The sequence below is a fragment of the Lipomyces tetrasporus genome (genome assembly GCF_029532465.1).
Source record: "Lipomyces tetrasporus strain NRRL Y-64009 chromosome Unknown POJ06scaffold_9, whole genome shotgun sequence".
Lineage (NCBI taxonomy): Eukaryota > Fungi > Ascomycota > Lipomycetes > Lipomycetales > Lipomycetaceae > Lipomyces > Lipomyces tetrasporus.
The window spans coordinates 765,662-787,207 of NW_026611604.1; the positions used below are offsets into that span (position 1 = coordinate 765,662).

The 21,546-nt window shown below is 46.5% G+C and overlaps 9 protein-coding genes across 9 annotated transcripts; 5 read left to right on the forward strand and 4 right to left on the reverse strand.

Moving 5' to 3' along the window:
* Window positions 1–244: 244 nt before the first annotated feature.
* Window positions 245–4,111, forward strand: POJ06DRAFT_259229 (uncharacterized protein). Its single transcript, XM_056188349.1, has 3 exons — window positions 245–696; window positions 756–2,038; window positions 2,091–4,111. The coding sequence occupies exons 1-3, from the start codon at window positions 371–373 to the stop codon at window positions 3,635–3,637; spliced, it is 3,156 nt and encodes a 1,051-aa protein (XP_056041795.1). The 5' UTR covers window positions 245–370; the 3' UTR covers window positions 3,638–4,111.
* A 560-nt stretch (window positions 4,112–4,671) lies between these two features.
* Window positions 4,672–6,555, forward strand: POJ06DRAFT_259234 (uncharacterized protein). The gene has a single exon (XM_056188350.1). It carries the CDS (start codon window positions 4,781–4,783, stop codon window positions 6,335–6,337), a length of 1,557 nt encoding a protein of 518 aa, XP_056041796.1. The 5' UTR covers window positions 4,672–4,780; the 3' UTR covers window positions 6,338–6,555.
* Window positions 6,556–8,176: 1,621 nt separating this feature from the next.
* Window positions 8,177–10,216, reverse strand: POJ06DRAFT_149856 (uncharacterized protein). Its single transcript, XM_056184651.1, has 4 exons — window positions 9,865–10,216; window positions 9,627–9,802; window positions 9,287–9,574; window positions 8,177–9,236 (listed from the first exon to the last, which is right to left on the reverse strand). The coding sequence occupies exons 1-4, from the start codon at window positions 9,944–9,946 to the stop codon at window positions 8,199–8,201; spliced, it is 1,584 nt and encodes a 527-aa protein (XP_056041797.1). The 5' UTR covers window positions 9,947–10,216; the 3' UTR covers window positions 8,177–8,198.
* Window positions 10,217–10,596: 380 nt separating this feature from the next.
* Window positions 10,597–11,936, forward strand: POJ06DRAFT_259237 (Brix domain-containing protein). The gene is made up of 4 exons (XM_056188351.1): window positions 10,597–10,704; window positions 10,754–10,886; window positions 10,946–11,182; window positions 11,233–11,936. Exons 1-4 carry the CDS (start codon window positions 10,691–10,693, stop codon window positions 11,845–11,847), a joined length of 999 nt encoding a protein of 332 aa, XP_056041798.1. The 5' UTR covers window positions 10,597–10,690; the 3' UTR covers window positions 11,848–11,936.
* A 5-nt stretch (window positions 11,937–11,941) lies between these two features.
* Window positions 11,942–13,273, reverse strand: POJ06DRAFT_149847 (uncharacterized protein). The gene is made up of 2 exons (XM_056184649.1): window positions 13,049–13,273; window positions 11,942–12,955 (listed from the first exon to the last, which is right to left on the reverse strand). Exons 1-2 carry the CDS (start codon window positions 13,092–13,094, stop codon window positions 12,036–12,038), a joined length of 966 nt encoding a protein of 321 aa, XP_056041799.1. The 5' UTR covers window positions 13,095–13,273; the 3' UTR covers window positions 11,942–12,035.
* Window positions 13,274–13,564: 291 nt separating this feature from the next.
* Window positions 13,565–17,237, forward strand: POJ06DRAFT_240063 (Dos2-interacting transcription regulator of RNA-Pol-II-domain-containing protein; the record flags this gene model as incomplete). Its single annotated transcript, XM_056186072.1, has 11 exons — window positions 13,565–13,652; window positions 13,707–13,796; window positions 13,856–13,918; window positions 13,972–14,104; window positions 14,162–14,396; window positions 14,447–14,547; window positions 14,603–15,409; window positions 15,474–15,718; window positions 15,771–16,198; window positions 16,253–16,495; window positions 16,554–17,237. 11 exons carry the CDS (start codon window positions 13,565–13,567, stop codon window positions 17,235–17,237), a joined length of 3,117 nt encoding a protein of 1,038 aa, XP_056041800.1.
* Window positions 17,238–17,465: 228 nt separating this feature from the next.
* Window positions 17,466–18,488, reverse strand: POJ06DRAFT_226454 (integral membrane protein DUF106-domain-containing protein; the record flags this gene model as incomplete). Its single annotated transcript, XM_056185731.1, has 4 exons — window positions 18,263–18,488; window positions 17,922–18,211; window positions 17,709–17,870; window positions 17,466–17,644 (listed from the first exon to the last, which is right to left on the reverse strand). Exons 1-4 carry the CDS (start codon window positions 18,421–18,423, stop codon window positions 17,466–17,468), a joined length of 792 nt encoding a protein of 263 aa, XP_056041801.1. The 5' UTR covers window positions 18,424–18,488.
* A 132-nt stretch (window positions 18,489–18,620) lies between these two features.
* POJ06DRAFT_259252 (Pre-rRNA-processing protein TSR2-domain-containing protein) lies at window positions 18,621–19,442 on the forward strand. Its single transcript, XM_056188352.1, has 3 exons — window positions 18,621–18,881; window positions 18,948–19,048; window positions 19,104–19,442. The coding sequence occupies exons 1-3, from the start codon at window positions 18,695–18,697 to the stop codon at window positions 19,260–19,262; spliced, it is 447 nt and encodes a 148-aa protein (XP_056041802.1). The 5' UTR covers window positions 18,621–18,694; the 3' UTR covers window positions 19,263–19,442.
* POJ06DRAFT_259254 (uncharacterized protein) lies at window positions 19,443–21,436 on the reverse strand. The gene is made up of 3 exons (XM_056188353.1): window positions 21,163–21,436; window positions 19,899–21,109; window positions 19,443–19,844 (listed from the first exon to the last, which is right to left on the reverse strand). The coding sequence occupies exons 1-3, from the start codon at window positions 21,193–21,195 to the stop codon at window positions 19,577–19,579; spliced, it is 1,512 nt and encodes a 503-aa protein (XP_056041803.1). The 5' UTR covers window positions 21,196–21,436; the 3' UTR covers window positions 19,443–19,576.
* Between the last annotated feature and the right edge of the window lie 110 nt (window positions 21,437–21,546).

Sequence of the window (21,546 nt, forward strand, 5' to 3'; positions counted from 1 at the left end):
GATCTGCGACCACCTATGGATGCAGATCGCTAGACTTTACGAATCAGTCCAAGACCGCGACTTCGTTAGTCGTTTCAGTGTGCATTAGCGTGCATTAGCGTGCATCTAAAGCGCTTGAATAAACTATATGCCGTGCATGATGCCTATCACTAAGAACTCTAACAGCCACCCGGGCAGCTCTCAGCCATCTGGTTGTCTCGGTCGAAGGCGCGCCTGGGAGATAGGCCTCTTTAAGATCCGTCCAGCCAGCACTGGTCGATTCCTATTCATTAGTCGGTTCTCCACTGGTTCTGTCGTAACCTCCTCTTTCCTCTTTCTTCTCTTACTGTTCTCACTTTACCACTCCTTATCTACTTCCCCGCGGCGGAAAATGTCATTTGTGACGTCGACTTTTGCCTCTACGATGCCCTCTGCAATGGCATCATCACTGTCCGCTTCCCTCACCACAGTCTCGTTCCCCCAGTCGAGCACGTCTACAATGTCCTCGGCTCCATCAACAACTTCGAGCTCGACGGGGATCGATATCGACAGCAATAACGGCTCTGCACAAGGTAGTTATGGCCAGTCTCTGTCAACATTCATATCGTCCCTCACGGCGTCGCTGATCATCTTCGGCGTCGAGTTGTGGCTATATCTTGTCCTGCGAAAACGAATCCGCCGCGTCTACGAGCCAAAGACTTATGCTGTCCCAAAGCGGTGGGTCGAATATTTTTTTCTTGTTTTTTTTTTTGTTTCACAAGGCTAATCGGGCGCAGACAACAAGTCCCGCCGACAGGACGCGGCCTGGTAGACTGGCTCTTCCCAACACTCTTCATGTCCGAATCCGACTTCATCAAGAAATGCGGACTAGATGCATATTTTTTTATGCGCTACCTCGTCATGCTTATCTTCATCTTCTTCACTGCGTCACTAATTATCCTCCCCATCTTACTACCGATCAACGGCGCACACACATCATCAGGCACCGCGACTGGCCTCGACAAGCTTGCGTGGGTGAATATCGGTGCGAGCGACACGAGCCGTTATTGGGCGCACTTGATACTCGCTGTCGTGTTTGTAATATTCCTGTGCGCGGTATTCCATCACGAGATGGCAGCGTATGTTACCATGCGCCAGCGGTACCTAATCTCGCCACAGCATCGATTGCGAGCAAGTGCCACAACGGTGCTAATTCGTGCTATTCCCCAGAATCTGTGCTATGCTGAAAAGATCAAGTCGATTTTTGATGTGCTTCCCGGCGGCGTGCGAAACGTTTGGATTAATCGCAACTTGGAGTCGCTGTCTGAGAAGATCACAGAACGGGATGAGGCTGCAGTAAGACTTGAACATGCGGAAACTCTGCTGATACAGAAAGCATCAAAAGCGTACAAGAAGCGGCTCAAGAAAGCGCAGGAAAGTACGAAGAACGGTGGCCCAAATGCCGGCGAGATGGAAGTGCCATTTGGTGAAAGTGGAGCACCCACGCCGGCTTGGAAGAAGTACCTGAAGGACAGAGATCGTCCAAAGCACCGCATTCCTAAATACAAGTACTTTCCGGCATTGCCTGGATTCTCTAAGAAGGTCGACACAATTGAATATTGCCGCACCCATCTCAACAAGCTCAACGAGTTAATTGAGGATATGCAGCAGGACGAGATACAGTATCCGTTGATGAACTCATGCTTCATTCAATTTAACAATCAGATCGCCGCACACATGGCTTGCCAGTCCCTCGCAAGCGAATCGCCTCAGTACATGGTCCCGCGACTGGTTGAGATCAATCCGAACGATATTGTTTGGAGCAGCATGCGCATAAAGTGGTGGGAAGCGTTGCTACGGACCTTGCTCACAATGGGTGCTACTGGTGGCCTGATTGTCGGATGGGCGTTCCCTGTAGCGTTTGTCGGTATTATTTCTCAGCTCAGTTACCTGACCAGCGCTTTGCCGTTCTTAGACTTTATCAATGACATGCCACCGGCGATTAAGGGTATTGTTTCCGGTATTCTGCCGCCCGCTGCGTTGGCTGGTCTCATGGCATTGTTGCCGCTCATTCTGAGAGGTAAGTTATTTGCTTATAAGTTGCCAATGTGGCGGCCGCTTACCCACCGTAGTATTTGCTACACAGCGAGGTGCATCGACCGGTGTGCAGGTCGAGGAGATCGTTCAGGGTTCGTACTTTAGTTTCCTGTTTGTGCAGGTCTTCTTGGTCGTCACGATCGCGAGCTCGATCACGACCGTCATTCAGCAGCTCACGCAGAATCCAACGTCGATTCCCGGTTTGTTGGCGTCTAACCTGCCAAAGGCGTCCAACTTCTTCTTTTCGTACCTGATCTTGCAAGGTTTAACGGTGAGTGCGGCCGCACTTCTCCGTGTCGGTCCCCTCTTCATGAAGATGGTTGTCGGCCCGCTTGTAGACGTCACTGCTCGGCAAAAGTTCACGCGCCTGACGACGTTGTCGCACGTGAAGTGGGGTACGTTCTATCCAATCTACACTAATCTGGGCGCGATCGGGATCGTTTACACGATTATTTCTCCATTGATCATGCCGATGAGTTTGATTTCGTTTTCTCTGTTCTACGTGGCCTATCGGTATATGTTTATATACTGCAACTACAATCCGATTGACTCTGCTGGGCTCTACTTTCATCGAGCGATTAACCAGTTGTTTACGGGTGTCTATGTGATGGAATTGTGCCTCGTTGGCTTATTCTTCCTTGTGCGGGACGCTGACTTGAAGGCTTCGTGTACGGCGCACGGGATCATAATGATCATTGTATTTATCTTTACAGGGATATATCAGGTCGTGCTGAACTACTCGTTCGGTCCGCTTTTTACTTATCTGCCCGTTTCGCTTGAATCAAGGGCGCAGATTGCCATGAAGCATTGGGAGAAGGCGAATCGACGGCCGTTGCTAGTGAGTTCGTCGTCCATGAAGAGTTACTCCGCCATCGAAAGCACTGAATCGGCAAGCGTGGAAGTCAGCAAGAGCGATCTGAAGAAGAAACTGAGTCGTGGTGACAGCATTTCGGAAACTGAGTTGCATAGCCAGAGTGGGTCGGAGCTTGCACCGTATCAGACGGATAGTAAAGATGCTGGTTATATTGACCTTGATACCGGCACGCCGTTGGTGCAGTCGCCGCTTGCCCAGTTGTTTGGTGCGTTCAAGAAACCGATTACGACGACTCTTGAGAGCGTGCCGGGGCGGTTTGTAGGCGACGTTGGCACGAGTGTTGGCGCGCAGATTGGAAGTACGGCGAATAAGCTGGGAATTAGCAAGCAACTTGGCCATATCAAGAATGTTACAGATTTGATATACACGGGCAACGACGCCGCGGCGTTGGAAGCTGAGTTGGCAAGGAATTCAAAGGATGCGATGCTGCTGGAAGGTGTGGCCGAGGATCTTGAGGACCTAAGCTCCGAGGAGCGGGACTTCTTGGTGAATCGGGCGTTTCGACACGAGGCACTGCGGGCAAAGAAGCCGGTGATATGGATTCCGCAAGACGAATTGGGTGTTGCTGAGGACGAGATCAGGATTACGCGAGAGTTGTACGCGAACGTGTTGATATCATCGGACAATGCCGCGTTGAACGTAAGAGATAAAGTCGTGTTTGGAGGACGGCCACCGGATTATGATATCAAGTCCAAGATTGCATTGTAGAGCGCGTGATTTTACTCCAAGTGGGTTGACCGAGAACAAAATGAGTTTGGGATTATATATTCCTTTTTTGGAGTCTTGGGGAAGGTTGCATTCTTGCTTTTATTTTTTGCCGATAGATATCTATGAATAGTTGTAGTTGTGACGATTACTTGGGATTAGTGATTAGAGAATAGTAGAATAACCAGTTATTTCTCCGAAGTACGTATTTAAGGGCAAAAAGGTTTTAGCTCCGTTTTAGCTCTGTCACTTGTATTAAACGGCCACCAAACCCCGGAATTTGAACATTACGAACAAATGCTGAGATCGGGTGGTTCCATTCTGCATGTCATCTGGTAAGGCCAGATGCAAGGAGACATGGCTCAGTGGACAGGCCCTTCTGATAGAAGGGCGACTAGCTCGCCCGAAGGTCGACTGTGCTCGCAAAAAAGATTTTAGTTCCGTCGGTAGCAACTTCCGTTCCAAGCCTAGTTGGGCTTTGGGCCCGTGGAGACTTTTGTTCTAGAATGCCGTCATGTGGGCCACGAGGTGACGTCATCAGATAGATAGCTTGGCGATTAGCGCGGATCTTTACAATGCAACAGAGTGAGAGAGGTGAGGCGGGAAAATTGGAAAATATTAGCAATTAGGTCATAATGCAAAGTATGATTGCGATTACAAATGAACGGCATCTCTACTTCATGACTGCATTGAAAGATCGACAAAACCCAGAGCCCATCTCTATCAGAACAGACTGCCGTCCTGACCTCGTTCTGGAATGTATGCCGCGCTCTAGGACCGGGACTAATCTGCGTAGTGTGTACTATGTAGGGGCAGGCACAATAAGAAGATTCCATGGATCAGAGTTGTCTTAATTATAAAGAGACCATCCGGAAAAATACTTAGTGCAGGAATCGTGCGGAAGGGGCTAACCGTAAGCAGGACAACAAGTTGCTTTTTCTGAGCTGGCAGGGCCCTATTATTTGCAGTGGCTGCTGCTTTGTTTTTGCTGTTGGGTCAGTTGGTCCGCGGCTCAGATGAGTTAAGAGCAGCGCGTGCCACAAGCAAACACCAGATGACGGCCATTTTAAATATCTGTCTTTCCCCACCACCTCTTGCTCTTCCTTGCCCTCATCCTCACAGTACTCTTGTATAACAGTATCTGCCATGACTGAATCATCCTCCGCTCCTATCTCGCCCACCGCAACCAGCGTCGAGGACGCGATCCCTCTCGAGATCATTGATCCAACCAGTGTCCTCATCCAGCGCCTCGACGCCTGGCGTCATGTAGTCGATCTCTTGTATGACTATGCCGAGGGTCACCGGGTTATGTACCACAACTTATCTCGCGACTACGAAAGGATCTCAAAGTCAATCCATGAGGCGCCGCGCTTCGACTCTGTCGAGACCGTGCCCGAGACCGGCGACAAGCCCGACCATGAGGGCATCTCCGGTGGCTTCTTCGCCCTCCGCGATAAGTCCGAGGGCCTCATCAATGCCGCCATCGAAGCTGAAAATTCCGTCAGGGCCTCTGTCATTCCCCATATCGAGAGAGTGAGCCACGACATCAAGGAACATATCAGGGGTCTCAAGTCCAACGGTTTCAAGGGCGTCAAAGATGTCGAGAGGGCCCGTGGGTTAACGCAAAAGCATATCGAGCTACTCGGCCAGCAGACAAGCTCTTTCGGCATCTTCAGCGGCAGGCTCGATCCACTCAAGGACCCCTATATCATCTACCGCGGCGTCCTCAACAAGCTCGACAGCCAGATCATGAAGGAGAATAGCCAAACCGACACCTTGCTTACGATCCAACGCGATTTTAAGACATTCGAATCCCATGTCGTCGGCGGCATCCATCAGATGTTCAAACTCATGGATCAGACCCAGACTACGTTCGCGGATTTCCAGCGCGACTGCTACAGCGCAATCACTACCGCTTTCACCAACATCCCGCAGACGTTTGAGTGGGATCAGTTTGTCGCTCGCAATAAACACATTCTTGCCGATGAGAATGCTCCCAAGCGCTCGATCGACCGCGTCAAGTTCCCCAACCAAGACCACGAGTCCACAAAGCCGCTCATCGAGGGCGTCATCCAGCGCAAAAGCTCCGTGGCCTTCTCCAAGACCTATAACTCCGCATATTACGTCGTTACACCGTCTAAGTTCCTACACCAGTTCGCGTCAAAAGACTACATCCAGAGCCCCGAACCCGAATTCTCTATCTACCTCCCTGACGCGCATCTTGGAGCAATGTACGCTAAGGAGACCGGCAAGAACAAGTTCAAGATCACGGCCAAGGATGCACTCAAGACGATCTCCACCAAGCACACGTTCGAGTTTAAGACGTCGACATACGATGATTTGGTGAAGTGGTGGAATGTCCTCCATGAGGTTGCGACCTCCGGACCTGGAACGCTTAGCCGCGGATCGACAATTACCTCCACGGCCACTCCTGCTGCCTCTGCAGAAGCAACCGAGACCGCGACATCAGATCCAGAGTCTACAACGGAGATTCCGGTTGCTGGCACTAACTTGGAACGAGCTACAGAGTCTGCTGCTGACCCGGAGCCAGTCGACGATCCAGTCTCGGCCCCTCCTGAGAGCGAGTATCAGACTGCGGCGTCGTCCGTCACTGCAGAGCCTCCGACCGAAACCTCGGCAGCCATGGCCGACCCAATCGAGACGGTGAACGGGGATTCTGAACCGCGGGTATGGAAGGATTAGTTTTTGCATCTGTGAAGTAAAGGAAGACGTACTTGTATATGTATTTGTATAAGGCTTAAATCGTGCGTTCGTTCCCTCTTTTTATTGCGCGGATTGCTTGGAGTGTAAGTAATGTATAATGCTTAGCGTCACGGAATTTAATGTATCGCGCCTCATTTATCCACAGTCACGCGATTTATTTTACTAACTAGATACAGTGATATTGCTAAATCTAAAGCATATATTTTCAACATCCTCTTGCCCTTGATAATTCTGTATGATCGCGAGGGCGACAGCCAAAATTCGATTAATTTGTCGGCGCAGGAACCAGCCAACCCAGAATGGTGGTGGCAAGGAACGAAGTTGTTTTAGGATTATATAAATCCTGCGCGCAGAGCGGCCGGCGCGGTCTTCTGACGATGAGCTCGATCAGTTTCTCCCCAAATTGAGTGCCATCAAATGGAACCATCTATCACGTTGACAACTTGTCAACTTTCCCAATTTTGAAGGCTGCAAGTGTCAGCGAATGAGTTGGTTCTTAGGCATCTAACAATTTCCACCAACCGCGGTTGCGCTCAGGGCTTCGGCCATGAGAGTGTCGGCCACACTGGCCGCGTCTCGTTTTGCCTTGGTCTTGAGGTCTAGGGCAATACGCACGCCGCTGGTTTATTTACGTTAAGTCCCGAGAGCCGGAACCATAACGGGCGACCAACGAATTGGTCGACACTTCAAAATACATATCCGCCAGAACCTGGAACTTGGTGACCAGCGCTTCGAAGAAGGGGATCACACTGTCCATCTGCATGGTCTGAAAACTAAGTGCCGTAGACTCTAGTTCAGATCCCAGCTGCTTGCTCTGGTCTTTGAAATGTGAGACTACCGTCGTTCGGGACCCGTTTTCGTTAGGAAAACGCCTACCCAGTTCCTGAACCCCTGACCCTGAAACCCCACAGTCAGACATCGAACGATCTCGTGATTGACCGAGGGATACGCTCCGTTTGATAGCCCAATAAGTGTCCGCTGTGATGGATTAAATGAATCTGTCCCTGGATCATCGAAATGTGCCTGAATACAGGGTCCAAAGGGAACATAAGAACTTGACCCTAACCTGATGAACTCTGCGGCTAATCGATTGTGCCTAGCTTGAAATTCATGATGTGCCAAACTGTGTGCACCAGTCCTCAGCTGATGATATATACAAGTTACTAGGTATATAGATGTGATCTTGCTCTCGACATATCTATACCTTCTAAATATCTTACGCGGTGGGAGTAAAGTTTTGTTCCGTAGCGAGGTCCTATCGGCAAAATCTTCAGGCTAGCACACACTATTGACAACACCAAAGGAGCGCTTTATACGACTCAGTCCTCGTCCTTGTCAAACTTATCCTCGGTGACCAGTCCATTCTGAGCCGGCAGTCTGAACCGCAGTTGGCTTGCGCCTTTGGCGTCGTTTGGATATGACCTGAGTCTGTGGATCTTCGGGTTAATTTGTAGTCGCCTCTATAGTCGCTAATTCATTGCTGCGTATAGCAAATTAGTCAGTAAATACATTTCTGGCCTATCTTCTAACAGCGCACAGGAGCCAACTACGAAGGCTTCTGATCCTAAATGAAAATGATAGGTTGTAGGTGGTATGGGCAAATTGCTTTTGTAATCCACAGGATGAGACAGATCGATAAGCTTCACAGTAGACGATTGAAAGTGGTAGCTGAGATCTCGGTTATGTATGGTCACGTGGTCACGCTGTGGGTTAGACGATGGTGGGTAGGCAAAGCGATAAAGTTTCCAGACCCTAAGGATTCATTTGCGCTCACAAAATCATGCAAGCCTAGTTAGTCCACGAGAACATCCGTATCAATCTCATGCTATATACACCGCCATCAAATCCGATCAAGAAAGTTCATCGCATAAGTCTTAATCTTATCCATCTCCTTGTACCATCCAAGCTTTTCTAATGTGCTATTCATATGTATCCGTGCGAGAACTGGTCCCATCTGTTTCAACATCTCATGCTTGTAATTCTCCCGAATATGGTTTTCAAAGGCGGAATTCTTGCCGTACACAGTCGGAATCAAACGCTCCAGCTCAACTACTAATCCCCATAGGCATTCGCGAAAGTCGATCGAATACTGCTGTAAGGTCTCGCTGCACTCTCCCGTCAGGATGACATAAAGTAAAACAACGACGAACCGCATCATATGCGCCAATCTGACAGGCGCATATTCAGGCTGCCGAGAACGCACTTCATCTTGTAGAAAATACTCGACTCCAATGAGCCCAATCGCCATGTCCCAGTCCGCTTGCTTGATGTAGTACGGTATCAGACTGGCCAGCGGCTCAATGAACGGGGACCGGTATATTGGGATTGTCTTTAGCTTGTAAAGCTCTTTCATCTTCGATAAAATTTCGCGTGGCATGCCATCGTTCTTAATGCCAAAAACTTCCGCGAGGCCCGTGTTGGCGATCTTGCGCTCGATATTATAGACCACGTTGGGCGGGTCGGGGAATTCATAGCAACATGATGAGCATTCCTTGATATCAGTGTATAATTGCATACCCGTATGAGGTTTTGTTACATATGGTTGAAAGGGTGTACCGCATGTGGGACATAGAAAATCGTTTCGTGGGTCTGGTTTAAGCGAAGGCGGACAGCATGCCGTGCACTGGCAGTCAAAAAAGTACTGCGTCCGCAACGCTTCTTTGCGCCGAGGCATCGGCATAGCGTTGTCAGTATATGTGATATATATTTCCTCGCCTTTCTTAATCGGTCGGACGGCGCGGACCATGAGCATGTTCTTGTCGAACACGATAACCGCGTTTGGGTCGCATGAGTGATTGATCAGTGAAACAGATGTGTCGAATATAATACCCACAATGTCGTAAGTCGGAAGTGGTATTGAAAAACTGTTGGTCATTATCTATTAATATCAGCCAATGTAGCTCCGCCGGACATGCCCGCAAAACTCACTTTGCAAAGCATCTCGACAACAGCTTCCAAAGACAACTCCGTACCAGAATACTCCTTGGCGCCCTTGCTCATAACTACTAACGTTTCGAAATCCTCCGTCTTACGTCGATCGTCGATATGTGACTTCAAGGTCTCCATTGCACTGTAGAATCTTTGACGTTTGTCGCCTTGCATCAACAGAATCCGCATCAGGAGGATAACAGTTGATGGCGGGACTTGCGGTGCTAAGGTTCCGAGTATTTTGCATTCTCGTCTATGATAGGCTTTCCAGTCCTGCAATTGGCATTCCTGACTCAGTTAGCAAACGATTTCAATATTGATTAACTGTAGATATGCATACTCTTGAGCAGTAATAAGTAGAACGGCATTTCCCACACGAGAACACCTTCGCAACGGATCCTGCTTGGATGCTGTCACCAGTAGCTGGCTCAAAAAGAAAACAATTAGCGCAGATGCGTGAGCGATAGCCACTATCAGGGACCGACACCTCCGGCACCTTTCTGAATATTTCCGAGTCTGACAGCGCGTCATATTAGTCCTGCTCTTGCACTATGGCGAGTCAACAATGATTTACTTACATGCAGGAAAGTTTTTAGCGACAACTAGACCATTACCACGGCCTGGAAAATCCTTTTTGATTACTTCTTCGGGTAAATCCATTGTCGTAGCAATGTCTATCGAACAAGTTTATTGAGATTGTTAGGGCAGAACGAGCTAACATGGACCAACTTTTGTTGCGGAAGCCGGCGCGACGCGTCTAAGGAGCGACAAGGCGCGTCATCCACAAACCACTCAATTCGTCCGTCTGGGGTGAATGTTGGCCGTGCGTGCTCAGATTGAATGACATTATTGGAAGTTTGAAACTAATCAAACTATTAGGATTGTAAGGTCTGAGACATGGCCTCGAATTCTAAACCAATGGCCAAGATTAGAGATATTAGCACTGAATCTGTTAGAAGGAGCTTAAAGCTATTATTTGGCTACTGACAGACCGAAGGCGAAACTCTACGCAAAACTCCGTAAAGCCCTTGAAAACTAATTTACGAGTATCTATGTATCCAGATTGATACCATGGTCTCCGGATCTAGACCCCAGTACATTTCTTGCTCGTGTCCATTATTATCTATTGCCGGGCCGAAATGTTGTCGGAAGATCCGAGCGGCTACGCTTCTATTAGTTAAGCCTTTCGCTCTTTCGCAGGTTATGGTGCCAGATTAGGCTCCGTCTGGAGGGAGTGCGGACAAGAATCCTGGAAATGACGTTCATTGACTCTCACACCGCTGTGCGTGGCGTTGGGACTTCTCGAACTCCCAAGCCAAAAAAAAATTTGGTTGCCGCTTTTAGCATGGCACATGTCAGATTCTGTATTCGTCATTTAATCTCAACGAACCCCCTACGTTAAAGATGATGCGAATAGTGTATGTGTATGCTTTTATTGATTAAGTATGATGAAACTCATTGACATAGGAAACCCAAAAATGCGCGTTCGAAGCGTGCGATGGAGAATCGTGCGTCAAAGGTGATCGAGAACACCAAGAAGGCGCTAACAGTCCGTGGTTCCACATGCGGTATTCTTGTTCAGAATGCTATGGCGGATATTGTATGCCGATGAATTACTCTCTACTTATCAGACGGTTTGGCAGCGTCTAACGAATGTAGGCCGCGTACAAGCAACCAGACGTCAAGAAGTTCCAGAAAAAGAACGAAATTCACCCATTTGAAGATGTCTCTTCGCTGGAATTTTTTTCGCAGAAAAATGACGCGTCGCTAATTATCTTTGGCTCAACCTCGAAGAAGAGACCGAATACTTTGACATGGCTGCGCACGTTTAATTATCAAGTCCTAGATATGTTCGAGTTGAAGATCCTTAACTACAAAACTATGTCAGATTTCAAGGTACCTTTTTTTAATGTCCATGGTCTGGCACTGAGTTACTAACTGAGTAGACCTTGGCTATTAATATTGGCATGAAGCCAATGTTTTCGTTCGTGGGCCCGATTTTCGATTCACATCCCCATTACCAAATGGTGAAATCAATGTTCCTCGACTTTTTCCGGGGCGAGCAGATTTCTATGCTCGACCTGGCCGGCCTCCAGTATATCATCTCCGTCACTGCTTCTGGAGATGGAAACATCAGCGTGTATAGCGGAGACACTTCTAACCTTCCACCGATCAATTTCCGCGTTTACAAGATTAAGACGTACAAGAGCACGACGCAGAGCAAGGTGCCCAGGGTTGAGTTAGAAGAAATTGGCCCGCGGTTTGACTTCCAGCTTGGTCGCGTCCGGGAGGCCGATCCCGATATGCAGAAGCAAGCTATGAGAATTCCGAAGGAGCTTCAGCCCAAGGCGAAGAAGAATGTCGAGACAGATTTATTAGGTGATAAAGTCGCTACCATCCATGTTGGCAAACAAGATTTGATGAAGTTGCAGACGAGAAAAATGAAGGGTCTTAAGAAGCGAAGAAAAGATGAATTTGAGGAACAGGGCAATGATGAGTTTGAGGATGTCATTGTGTCGGACGAGGAGCAGCCAAAGAAGAAAAAGCGGCAGATTAAGTAAGATAGTCGTCTACATTACATTCTCTATTATAGAGTGGCCTCTTGTATGAGTTAAAAGCTCTGTAAAATACACATCTATTCGTACATTATCAGACCGAACACTAAATATACCCTGCAAAATATCACAACTTTTTAAATCCAAACTGTCCGCACTATGTAATTGTTAACGCCGATCTCCCTAAAAAACTCCTAGTTACGATCAGGCTTCCTTGAATTATTATTTATAAGACGCAAGAGGTTCCGCATCAGCATAGTAACAGTCACCTTACCGACTGATGGAACATACAATGAGGACTTCGTCTTGACATCCGGATTAAAATTCTTGGCTGTCGAGAAATTGATGCAGACCGCACCGTCCTTGATGTACTGCGTTTGGAACTTGTAGTTCTCCGAAGGGACACCAGTGATAATAACGTCCGACATTAGAGCAATGTCTGCAAGCTTCACGTCAACGTCCGTTACGCGGTGACTTCGTAGTCTGATACCCTCTCCGCGGGCAAACTTTTGAACGCTGTCAATGTCGAAGGAATAAACGACCGCACCATCATTAGCTAGCAAAGCGGCAAGAGGGCGACCAACAATTTCGCTTCGGTTAACAATTGTAATGGTTTTGCCGTAAAGTCTGTTACCGTATGGTAAAATCATGTTGTAGACACCAAGATATTCCAAGATCTTGACGAGAGCCAATGGTGTGCACGGTAATATACTCTTCTGCGTCTTCGCATCGTCAAGATAGCGCACATTATGGTACAGGTTCTGAACATAAATATGCGATAAGCCCTCCACGTCCTTATCCTTTGAAAGAACTTGCTGAAGATACTGGTCCTGTCTGTTGCCAAACACAGGGAAATAGATCATAATACCGTCCACATCTTTATCCTCGTTTGCCTGCACAATATAGTCTTCCAGTTCCTCCTTATCAACCTCTCGCAGCTCAAACATAAAACCCATTTCCTCGCATGTCTTTCCAGTCCAATCGGCATACATCCGTGCAGCAGGGTCAGCATTGGATAGGAAACCGACCAATTTGGGCTTCCTTCCCAGTTCCTGGATACCCTGTTTGATCTCGTTGGCGTAGACGTTCGCAACCGAACTCGCAAGGACCGTCTCTGCATTCTCAATCAGACTCCATTAAATTCATATCACGGCCGCCAAAACACGGAGATAACCACGAATGCCAGGCAACTGGAAAGAATACATACTGCAAGCAACCGCCCCGGCTCCGCCTGATCCAGAAGATGGAGACATGTCGCTAAATCTAAATTCAGGAATTCAATCTCAAACCTATAACCAACGACTTTAAGGCACGTTAATTTAGCCCGACAGGAATCCAAAAGCAACCTGGAAAACCCGGTTGTAACCGGAAAATTTTAGCCTCAAAGATTTTTCGAAGGATTCCTCGAGATCCATCCCGCCGCAGGACGATTTCGCGGAGGTGGCGCCCCATTTACGGCAGGGTAACCCAATTTGGCGATGGCGAGGGATCGTTAAAGTGCATGCTAAAAGACGCTAAACCTTGCACTGAGTGAGCCCATGGGTCGGCATAGTTGCTAAGCTTGGGCCGATTTCCCAAAATTTCAAAAAAAAAGTGCCGTAATTTGAGAAGAACCGACAGCAGACATCTAAAACTTGCGAACAATTATGTCAATCGGTTAATTAACTACCGACTTTATATACTGGTCCGATTTGAGCCAAAGTTTTTATTGCATTTTAGAGATATGGAGAGGCTGGTCATTGATAAGTACCTGGTGTCACTTGACACCTCACCCGACGAGGCAGATACAGTAGCGCAGAATATTGCCAATGGTGCGTTGTAATATAATAGCGTGACAGAATAGCTTATACTGAGTATCGTTCTAGATATTGAAGCAAACAAAACACGGCTTATTGGCTTTATAGAGAGTCTGGGACGATATTTGACCGACGAAGATTCAGGCATCAGGGTGAAAGGTTTGTTCAGCAGTATCGAAACGTCAAGACAAGCTGGCTAATACATCGTGGTTGTATAGCACTGAGTTGTGTCGCCGCTGTTCTGTCCAATTTGTCAACTAATAAATTAAGTTCTCGACAAAGTATGTGGCCTATTTATTACTGGCTAGTGATTTCGACTAACGAATTGGTGAAGTTGCCATGCTATCGGAATTTTTGATGGACAGATTAGAGGACGAACAATGCTTGAGCGAATCCGCAGGCGGTTTATTAGCGTTAAGCAAAATGCGTAATATTTCGACGTCTACTGTCAAATCAATAGCGCAAGCGTAAGTGGTTGACACACTTGACATTCCGTTCCTCGAGTTCACTCTCACATTGCATAGGGTCTTTGCAAAAGTTGACATGAAGAATCATAACCAAGCAACAAGATACGCTGTTTATTTGGTCATTGATGGTTTAGTTAATGGCCACATTGCTGTTCTACAAAGCATTAACGAGGATGCTGTGAGCGGATTTACACGGCTAATTGCCGGCGAGAAAGATCCCAGGAATCTGATGATTGTCTTCTCCATCCTGAAGATTATTATTGAGAATTTCGAGATAGAAAATGCTAAAGAGGTTAGTTGTTCAGAATACTGGTAAAGTAGCCAGGATTAATAGTTCAATAGTCTCTATTTGATGCCAGCTTTTGCTATTTTCCGATTACGTTTCGACCACCACCAGATGACCCTTACGGAATTACGTCTGATGATCTGAAGTTGAAATTAAGGTTTGTGAGGTATCTTCTGCTTTGACATGATCGGCGGTCTGACATGGAACTATAGAGACTGCATCGCGGCGTCGTCTCTTTTCGCAGAGTATTCGTTCCCAAGTTTAATCGAAAAACTTACATCTAGTTCAACAAATGTTAAGAGAGATACCATTCTCACAATCATTGCTTGCATCGACAATTACGGTGGGGTCGTCGTGGAGTCGCACTGGGAGAAGATTTACAATTCAGTCAAGTTTGAGGTTCTGCATGAAGGAGAAGAGGATATTCCCGACCTTGTTTGCAAGCTATTGAGGACACTGACAGCAACGATTTCAAGTAACATTGCACCCAAAGTGATAAAGGACTCTGGGTTGGATAAGTTCTTGACAGCGGCCATGGGTGAGTGCTTTCCGCAGGTCACCAATCTCGAATCACGGCAGGCCAAGCCAGCTGCTAAGCTACTGGCTGCTATTTCGGGAGGTTCATTTGCTGCTCACGATGCTATCGCGGAAACGATCCTTCCTGGTGTTTTCAGTCTGGTCGAATCCACATCAGCGGCTACCATTGCACAGCAGAAAACCGCTTTGGAAATTCTAGCTTTATTTATTGAAGCCTCAGGCAGTCTATATGGGTGGAGGACGGGAAACGCATCGGAAAAGTCCCGTGGGAATGGCTTGTTGATACATAAAGATCCCCTCTTTGAATTGTTTTGTAGGGCTTTGGTCAGTACACCAAGTGAGGAAGTTTCGTTCAGACTGCTCGCGTTGCAAGGATTGGTGAAACTCGCACTGTTGAAGGAGTTCTTGGATATGAGTGAACTTGGTATGATAGCTCAGTATCTTGACGATGTGGTGTTGAGTGACACAAATGACTCGCTATGGTATGCTATCGAATATTCTGGTCTCGATCTCCGGTCCAATAGAACTTGCTAATATCACATATAGTGAATCTGCGCTTTTGTCTTTGAAGGATCTAGGAAATGTCAATCCAGACATTATTTTAAATACCGTCTTCCCAACATTTCTTTCTCAACTTCCCGATCCCGAAATTCCACCAATAGCACAATCGCACTCTCCCAGGAAGCATTACCGAATTATTCTTTCATCCTTGGCTGATCTCTGCGTCAACAAGGCAGTTTACGAAATCTTGACCGTTAGGTTGTTGAATAAGCTCGCCCTAATTGCGAAAGGTACGTATGGAGTTTAGTTAGTCTCATGCTTGCAATTCTTACTATTTTATAGATGGACAGGATGTTGCCTATGCACAGTCAATCCTCACGACCATCCTTCTTGTCATTCAGCGTAAGACCGCCGACAAAGAATGGGATATGAAGTTCTTCTTCTTGTCTCTCACGCCAAAACTGATTTCGATGACATTTACAGCATCAGTCGATCGCGACCAGCCACAGTCAAGAATTATAGCTCACAGCTCCATTGTTGCCGTCACATCCGCTATTGTCAATCTGCTGGTGCGGTCCGTGTCTGAGGAGGATCAAATCGAATTTGCGAAGCAAATTTGTAAAATATATATCACCAATGAACCGTCTACATTGATACAAGAAAGTGATCGTAGCCGAATTGCGAGCGCAACTCAGCCCCTTGACAAAGGATTTGGTACAGAAGGGTTAGTCGAGATATTCACGGCAGCAGTGGCTGGTTTAAGAAGAGAGGTCAGCATGATCCGTTTCTGTTTTGGGATATGGGCGGGGGACTAACAACATTAGACTGCATTTCCTCACCCTGATGTACTTTCCATCGCTTCGAACTTGATTCCGGTAGCTTTATCTACGCGCAATATTCCTGATCGTTTGGCGTTGGACCGATTGATCGCTCTTCTAGTAAACAAATGGTTGTCTAAGGATGATGAGGACAGATTTGTCAATTCTGCGGTTGAAGAGTTGAAGTCTCGGGCTACTGGCTCCAAATCTATGGCGGATCGGGCAAGTAGCCTTGAGTTACTTGCATGGGTATGTACATCTTACTTCGAATTTGTTATGTGCTAAGTTGACGGATGGTCATGCAAAGGTCGGAAAATCATTGATTTTCAAGGGCAGTCGAAGAGCATACGAAACCGTGGACTTGGTATTGCAACTTTTGTGCGACGAATATATCGGCAAGGGCGCGACGAAGGCGTGTGGTATTCTTATCTCAGGTGATGAGATTGTCAACAAGAGTAATTTCGTGGTAGTGCGGTTGCTTGCTAAGCAACAGTATTTCGGCTATTGTGTCCAGAGAATTGTCGAAGGTTTCAATTCTAGCATTGACAGCGAAACCAAGCGAAACCATTTAATCGGCCTTTCAAACATTCTGCAGCATATTCCTGGAAAGATTGTTATCCCTCATCTCCCGTCCTTCTTGCCCTTACTTCTGCAATCTCTTTCTCTAAGTGACTCGCATGTGAAATTGGCTACTATTGAGACCATCACAGCTACATTGTCGGATGCATCAGATCTCATCTCAGAGCACATTTCCACAATTCTGCCACACATCCTAGACTCTACTGCCGACAAGGCATCAAATCCACCCAAAGTACGAGTAGCTGCTCTGAACTGTTTGGCTGTGTTGCCAAGGGCCCTTCCAGGAGAAGTTGTGCAACCATACAGAACGGAGATCATTCGCAGGCTAGCTGTCGCGCTCGACGACTCTCGGCGTGCCGTTCGAAAGGCTGCGGTTGACTGCAGACAAACATATTTTGCCATGGATGGTTAAATTTGTCTTCTATCTGTATATAAACGAAGGACCTTGATTGATTGTTTGGTTTCATGGTGGACTTTAAAAGTTTGTCAATGCATTAATGAGGCGCGGTTGTTTTCTTGTGATACACGATTTGCCATCATTATGTACAGGATAAAGTGGACTAGCATCTATAAGCGTGATTTCTTACACAGGTTATGCCTTCTCTATTCGCTGCAGTCGTGTATCAATGACTGTGAGCTTTCATAGCTGGTACTTCTCTAATATCCGATCCTCAATATCTTCTAGCAAGTATTCATGAGTGGTAAGTTCGATGTTTTCAGCCTCACTCAAGTAGAGCTTGTATATGTCTTGTCCTGGTTGGAAACCACCGGCCATCATACCAGGGTTCATGCCAGCCATGTCCATTCCTCCACCAGCGGCTGATAGTAATTAGCCACGAACAAGACAGCCGAACAAACGAAAGACGAAATTATCAAAGCTTACAATTGTTGCTACCAAGAAGGATGTCATAGACTGACCGCAAACCGAATAGGTTGAGGAAATACCATGACATGGACGACACCCATCTTACGTCTAAATCTCTAGTAGCGACGCCGGACTGAAGGATTGACTTGAATCGAATTGTGAGAGGGAAGGGCAATTTCACTGCAAAATGTCAGTCTGTTCTTCAGTGTTAAAGGTGAACGTACTACATACTCAAAATAAAGCCGCTAAAGAAGAAGTTGATCCAACTCATCAATAGAGTCTGCGGAACAATCATGACCATATTTCCCTTTAACATATTTATCATTTGATCCATTCCACCTGGTTCGGCAAGTGGATTTGCAGGCGCCTTTGGCTCGTCCTTATTCTTAAATGCCTCCTGGTCTTTCAAAAAGATACCATCCTTGAAAGACTGTATCAAGTAGGCTTTTCGCGACTGAAATGATGACGGGGGAATGACCTTGCCATTCGATCGTAAACTGGCGCCTCGTGCTAACGATTGCCTGTCCGAGTTTAGCTATTAGTTAAGACCCAACGATAGCGAAAAAACGCACTGTTCTCGTATAGCTAAAACATCCTGCTGCTTAGGTGGTGATTGTAGAAGTAAGGTAATGTAGTGTCGCAAAATACCGACCAGGATCATAACCAAGAGAATGGGAAACAAAACCCAGTCTCGAAGACTGGGATCAAGAACTAGATCAGGAGCAGTCACCATGACTTCTCCTTCGCGATAACGAAATAATTAATTGGCGATATGAAGTGCGGATTACCCAGAGGTCGACAACGTGCCTGGCTATAACATTCGACAATATCTCACAACTAGTCACAGTCACAATGTAGTCACGAGCTGCTAACGCGGGTTAGGGCCTGTGGCCAACGTCGGTCCTCGAGAGTTTTTTTTGTAACCGAGCGCGATGTAGCTGTTAGCTGCGAATTGTGATCAAATTTTATGTCGCAAGTAAAAATACTCAAATCATAGTTGGGAAATGGCTTCAGTACGAGTAGCAAAGAATAAGCTCACAACTCCTACACAACAATCTAGGTTCGAGCTTGGTGTCTGTATGGCTATTTACAATTGGGAGGCCTTAGCTGTTTCTGTCCAGAGCTTTTGGGGTGGACCAGATAGTGCAGATAAAAGAGACTGGATGGTTGGTTCAATAGTCGAGTTATATGGTACTTTATATTTCGCTCGGCAAAGGGTCTCATAGATGGGTTGAATTGTGCTAATCAGTAATTTAGAACAACAAGAGCAAGTTGATGCAGAAGATATTGAAGACAGACTTTTGCAGATCATGGAGGATGAATTTGAGGTCGCAGTTGAGGACGATTCAGCCTATGATGTATGCCGGACGTCTCCTTCGTTTGTCTGAAATGTTTCCTGATTAGATACTATAGGTTGCGGAGAAGATCGTTCGGATATTCGGACAGTGCAAGGAAGGTGACTTTTCCTTGGTCGACTCTCTCTATCAAAAACATCAAAGCAAATCGAATAGCTCTAGCGCTCCTGTGCACGTCGTTGAGCAAGAAGAAGTCTCTGGTGACGAAATGGAATAGACTGCTCTCATCGAAATATTTGCAATAATGCTTCGGGTTAGGGTATAGAAGTGTAGAATGGTGCAGGAACTACACGCGTGAATTTAGACTGGGAATGGCGTTCATGACAACTTTTACGTGTTTATCTTTTGATTACAATGACGAAAGTTAGCGGGGTTAATGAAACAGGTTGTTTTCATATATTCAATGACAAGAATCTATAATCGCATATTCTACCGAAATAACACGAATGCACAACCAATACTCAAAGAAATGCATATGATTCAGATAATGTATACTTATTCCCGGGTCACACGAATACACGTCACCCGGGATCAACGTTGCTCTCGAAACCCATGCACCAAAATGTACCCGTGCCCGACAGTGAACATCCAGCCTTGGACTCCTAAATTTTGGATAAGAAACGGCAATAATCTGGCTTTGCCTTTGGCGCTATGATTCCCAACACCAGTAATGATTTTGAACGGCGGCCTCGGCTTCTGATTCATCGTTCCTTCCCACCACTCATTAAGCTTGTCGCGGCTAATAATATTGGCTTCGTGAACGCCGACTCCGTGAAAATCAATATAATGCCGGCCTGTCCTGGAAATATTCTCTTAGCAAGCTCTCCTGTCACGATCGCTAAATACTACGTACGTCTCTTCAACTAATGCTCTCGCATATTCAAGCCGATAATACGTCACGTCATGCAGTACTTCATTAGCCATTGCGCGATAGTGAGCACTAGCTGAGGGATGAAGGTTCTTATTATTTCGTCTTCGATCAAGTTCCTTCGTTTTGTTAAGTAAGTCTCTGTGAGCAATCAATTTTGTCTCAATTAACTGATGCAAGTCTGCTGCCGATAATTGCTGCTGCCCTCTTGTAATCTTATTTTCTTTTTTGCTTGCGACTGTCACAAACCCATCTTGACTTGTTGATGCTGAGTGCGAGACTTTGCCATCGTATTTGTCAGCAATGAACGAAGTCAAATCTTCACCAGTTTCTTGTGATTTCAAGAGAAATAATAATGCAATTTCAGTCGACTTTTCCTTGTCGTTCTTAGTTGCTCTCAGAATTTTTGAACAAATTACCTGTGGAAGATCAGGAAACATGGCTGAAAGCTCTGTCAAATTTTCCTTCATATTGAGTCCTCCTGTACCCCATACTAGACCCGGATTTGACTCCAGCATCTCCAGATACATTGCTGTAGGCGAGCCAGAATGTCTCTTCTCAATAGCTCTAGCTCTTTCAATTGAAATGTCTAGCAAGCCTGCAACACGGACTAACTCAGGGGAGACAATGTGGTTTTCCAGATGAGAACTAGACTCTGAGGGATTGGCCGTAGAGAAAGAATCCCAAACATTCTGCACATTCCTTAGTTTTTGTCTGTTTTTCTTCCTCTTTCTTCCTGATATATTGCTCCAATCAGAGACTGGACTGTCAATTTCAGGTCCTGAATCTTGCTGACCGATAAACTGTAAACTGAGAAGGTCATCCAAGGCATGTGAAATGTTGTTTTCGCAGCCAGCTAGAATCAACTTTAGATCTTCTTGCTTTCTAGTAGGAAAACACATAGAAAGAAAACTGATTTTGGAATCCACTGGTTGTCTCTCTAAGACAAGAAAAGCTTGATGTTCCTCTGAATCTGTGTCACAACTGATGTACCCGTCGGAGCTAGAACTGAACGTAGAACTCTCCACCGATTCGGGGCAATGAGGTGTGGACGGCCGGCTAATTTGATCTTCATAGTCTCGATCGACTATAGTCTCGAAATAAAGGTAACTACATTGCCTCCTGCCCTCTTCTAAGCTAGTGGCGTCCAGAGCTATCGCCGCAACCAATGCACTGTCGAGGTCCGGGAATTCTTTCTGAAGTCCCGTTAGCTCACCATCACCGATTTGAGTAAACGTTGTACTCATACTTGTAGAGCTAGCGAAAACTCATCAGAGTTCATTGTAGCAGCGCGTAATTTTAGAACGATATTCAGTCAGTACTATCAGCAATTGAGCTGAGTTATGGAACAGTCTGGCTCGGCAATGTCAACGGATTTTCGCACGACTTTCGATGAGCCTGATGCGGCATATCGATCAAGGAAGCCACACTGTTGGGTTGAACAGCAATTGCATGTACAGGCTAGATTCTTGTGTTACCTTATTATTCCGTCACATGAGAATATTTCGAGCCTCATACAAAAAATGTCGTGGGATGAGCTGATGCCACAAGGACACCTCGAAAGTTTAAACTCAATTCGGCCTAATGTGCTTACCCGGATTAAGGGTTAGGGAGAAATCGTCTAGACGACTGT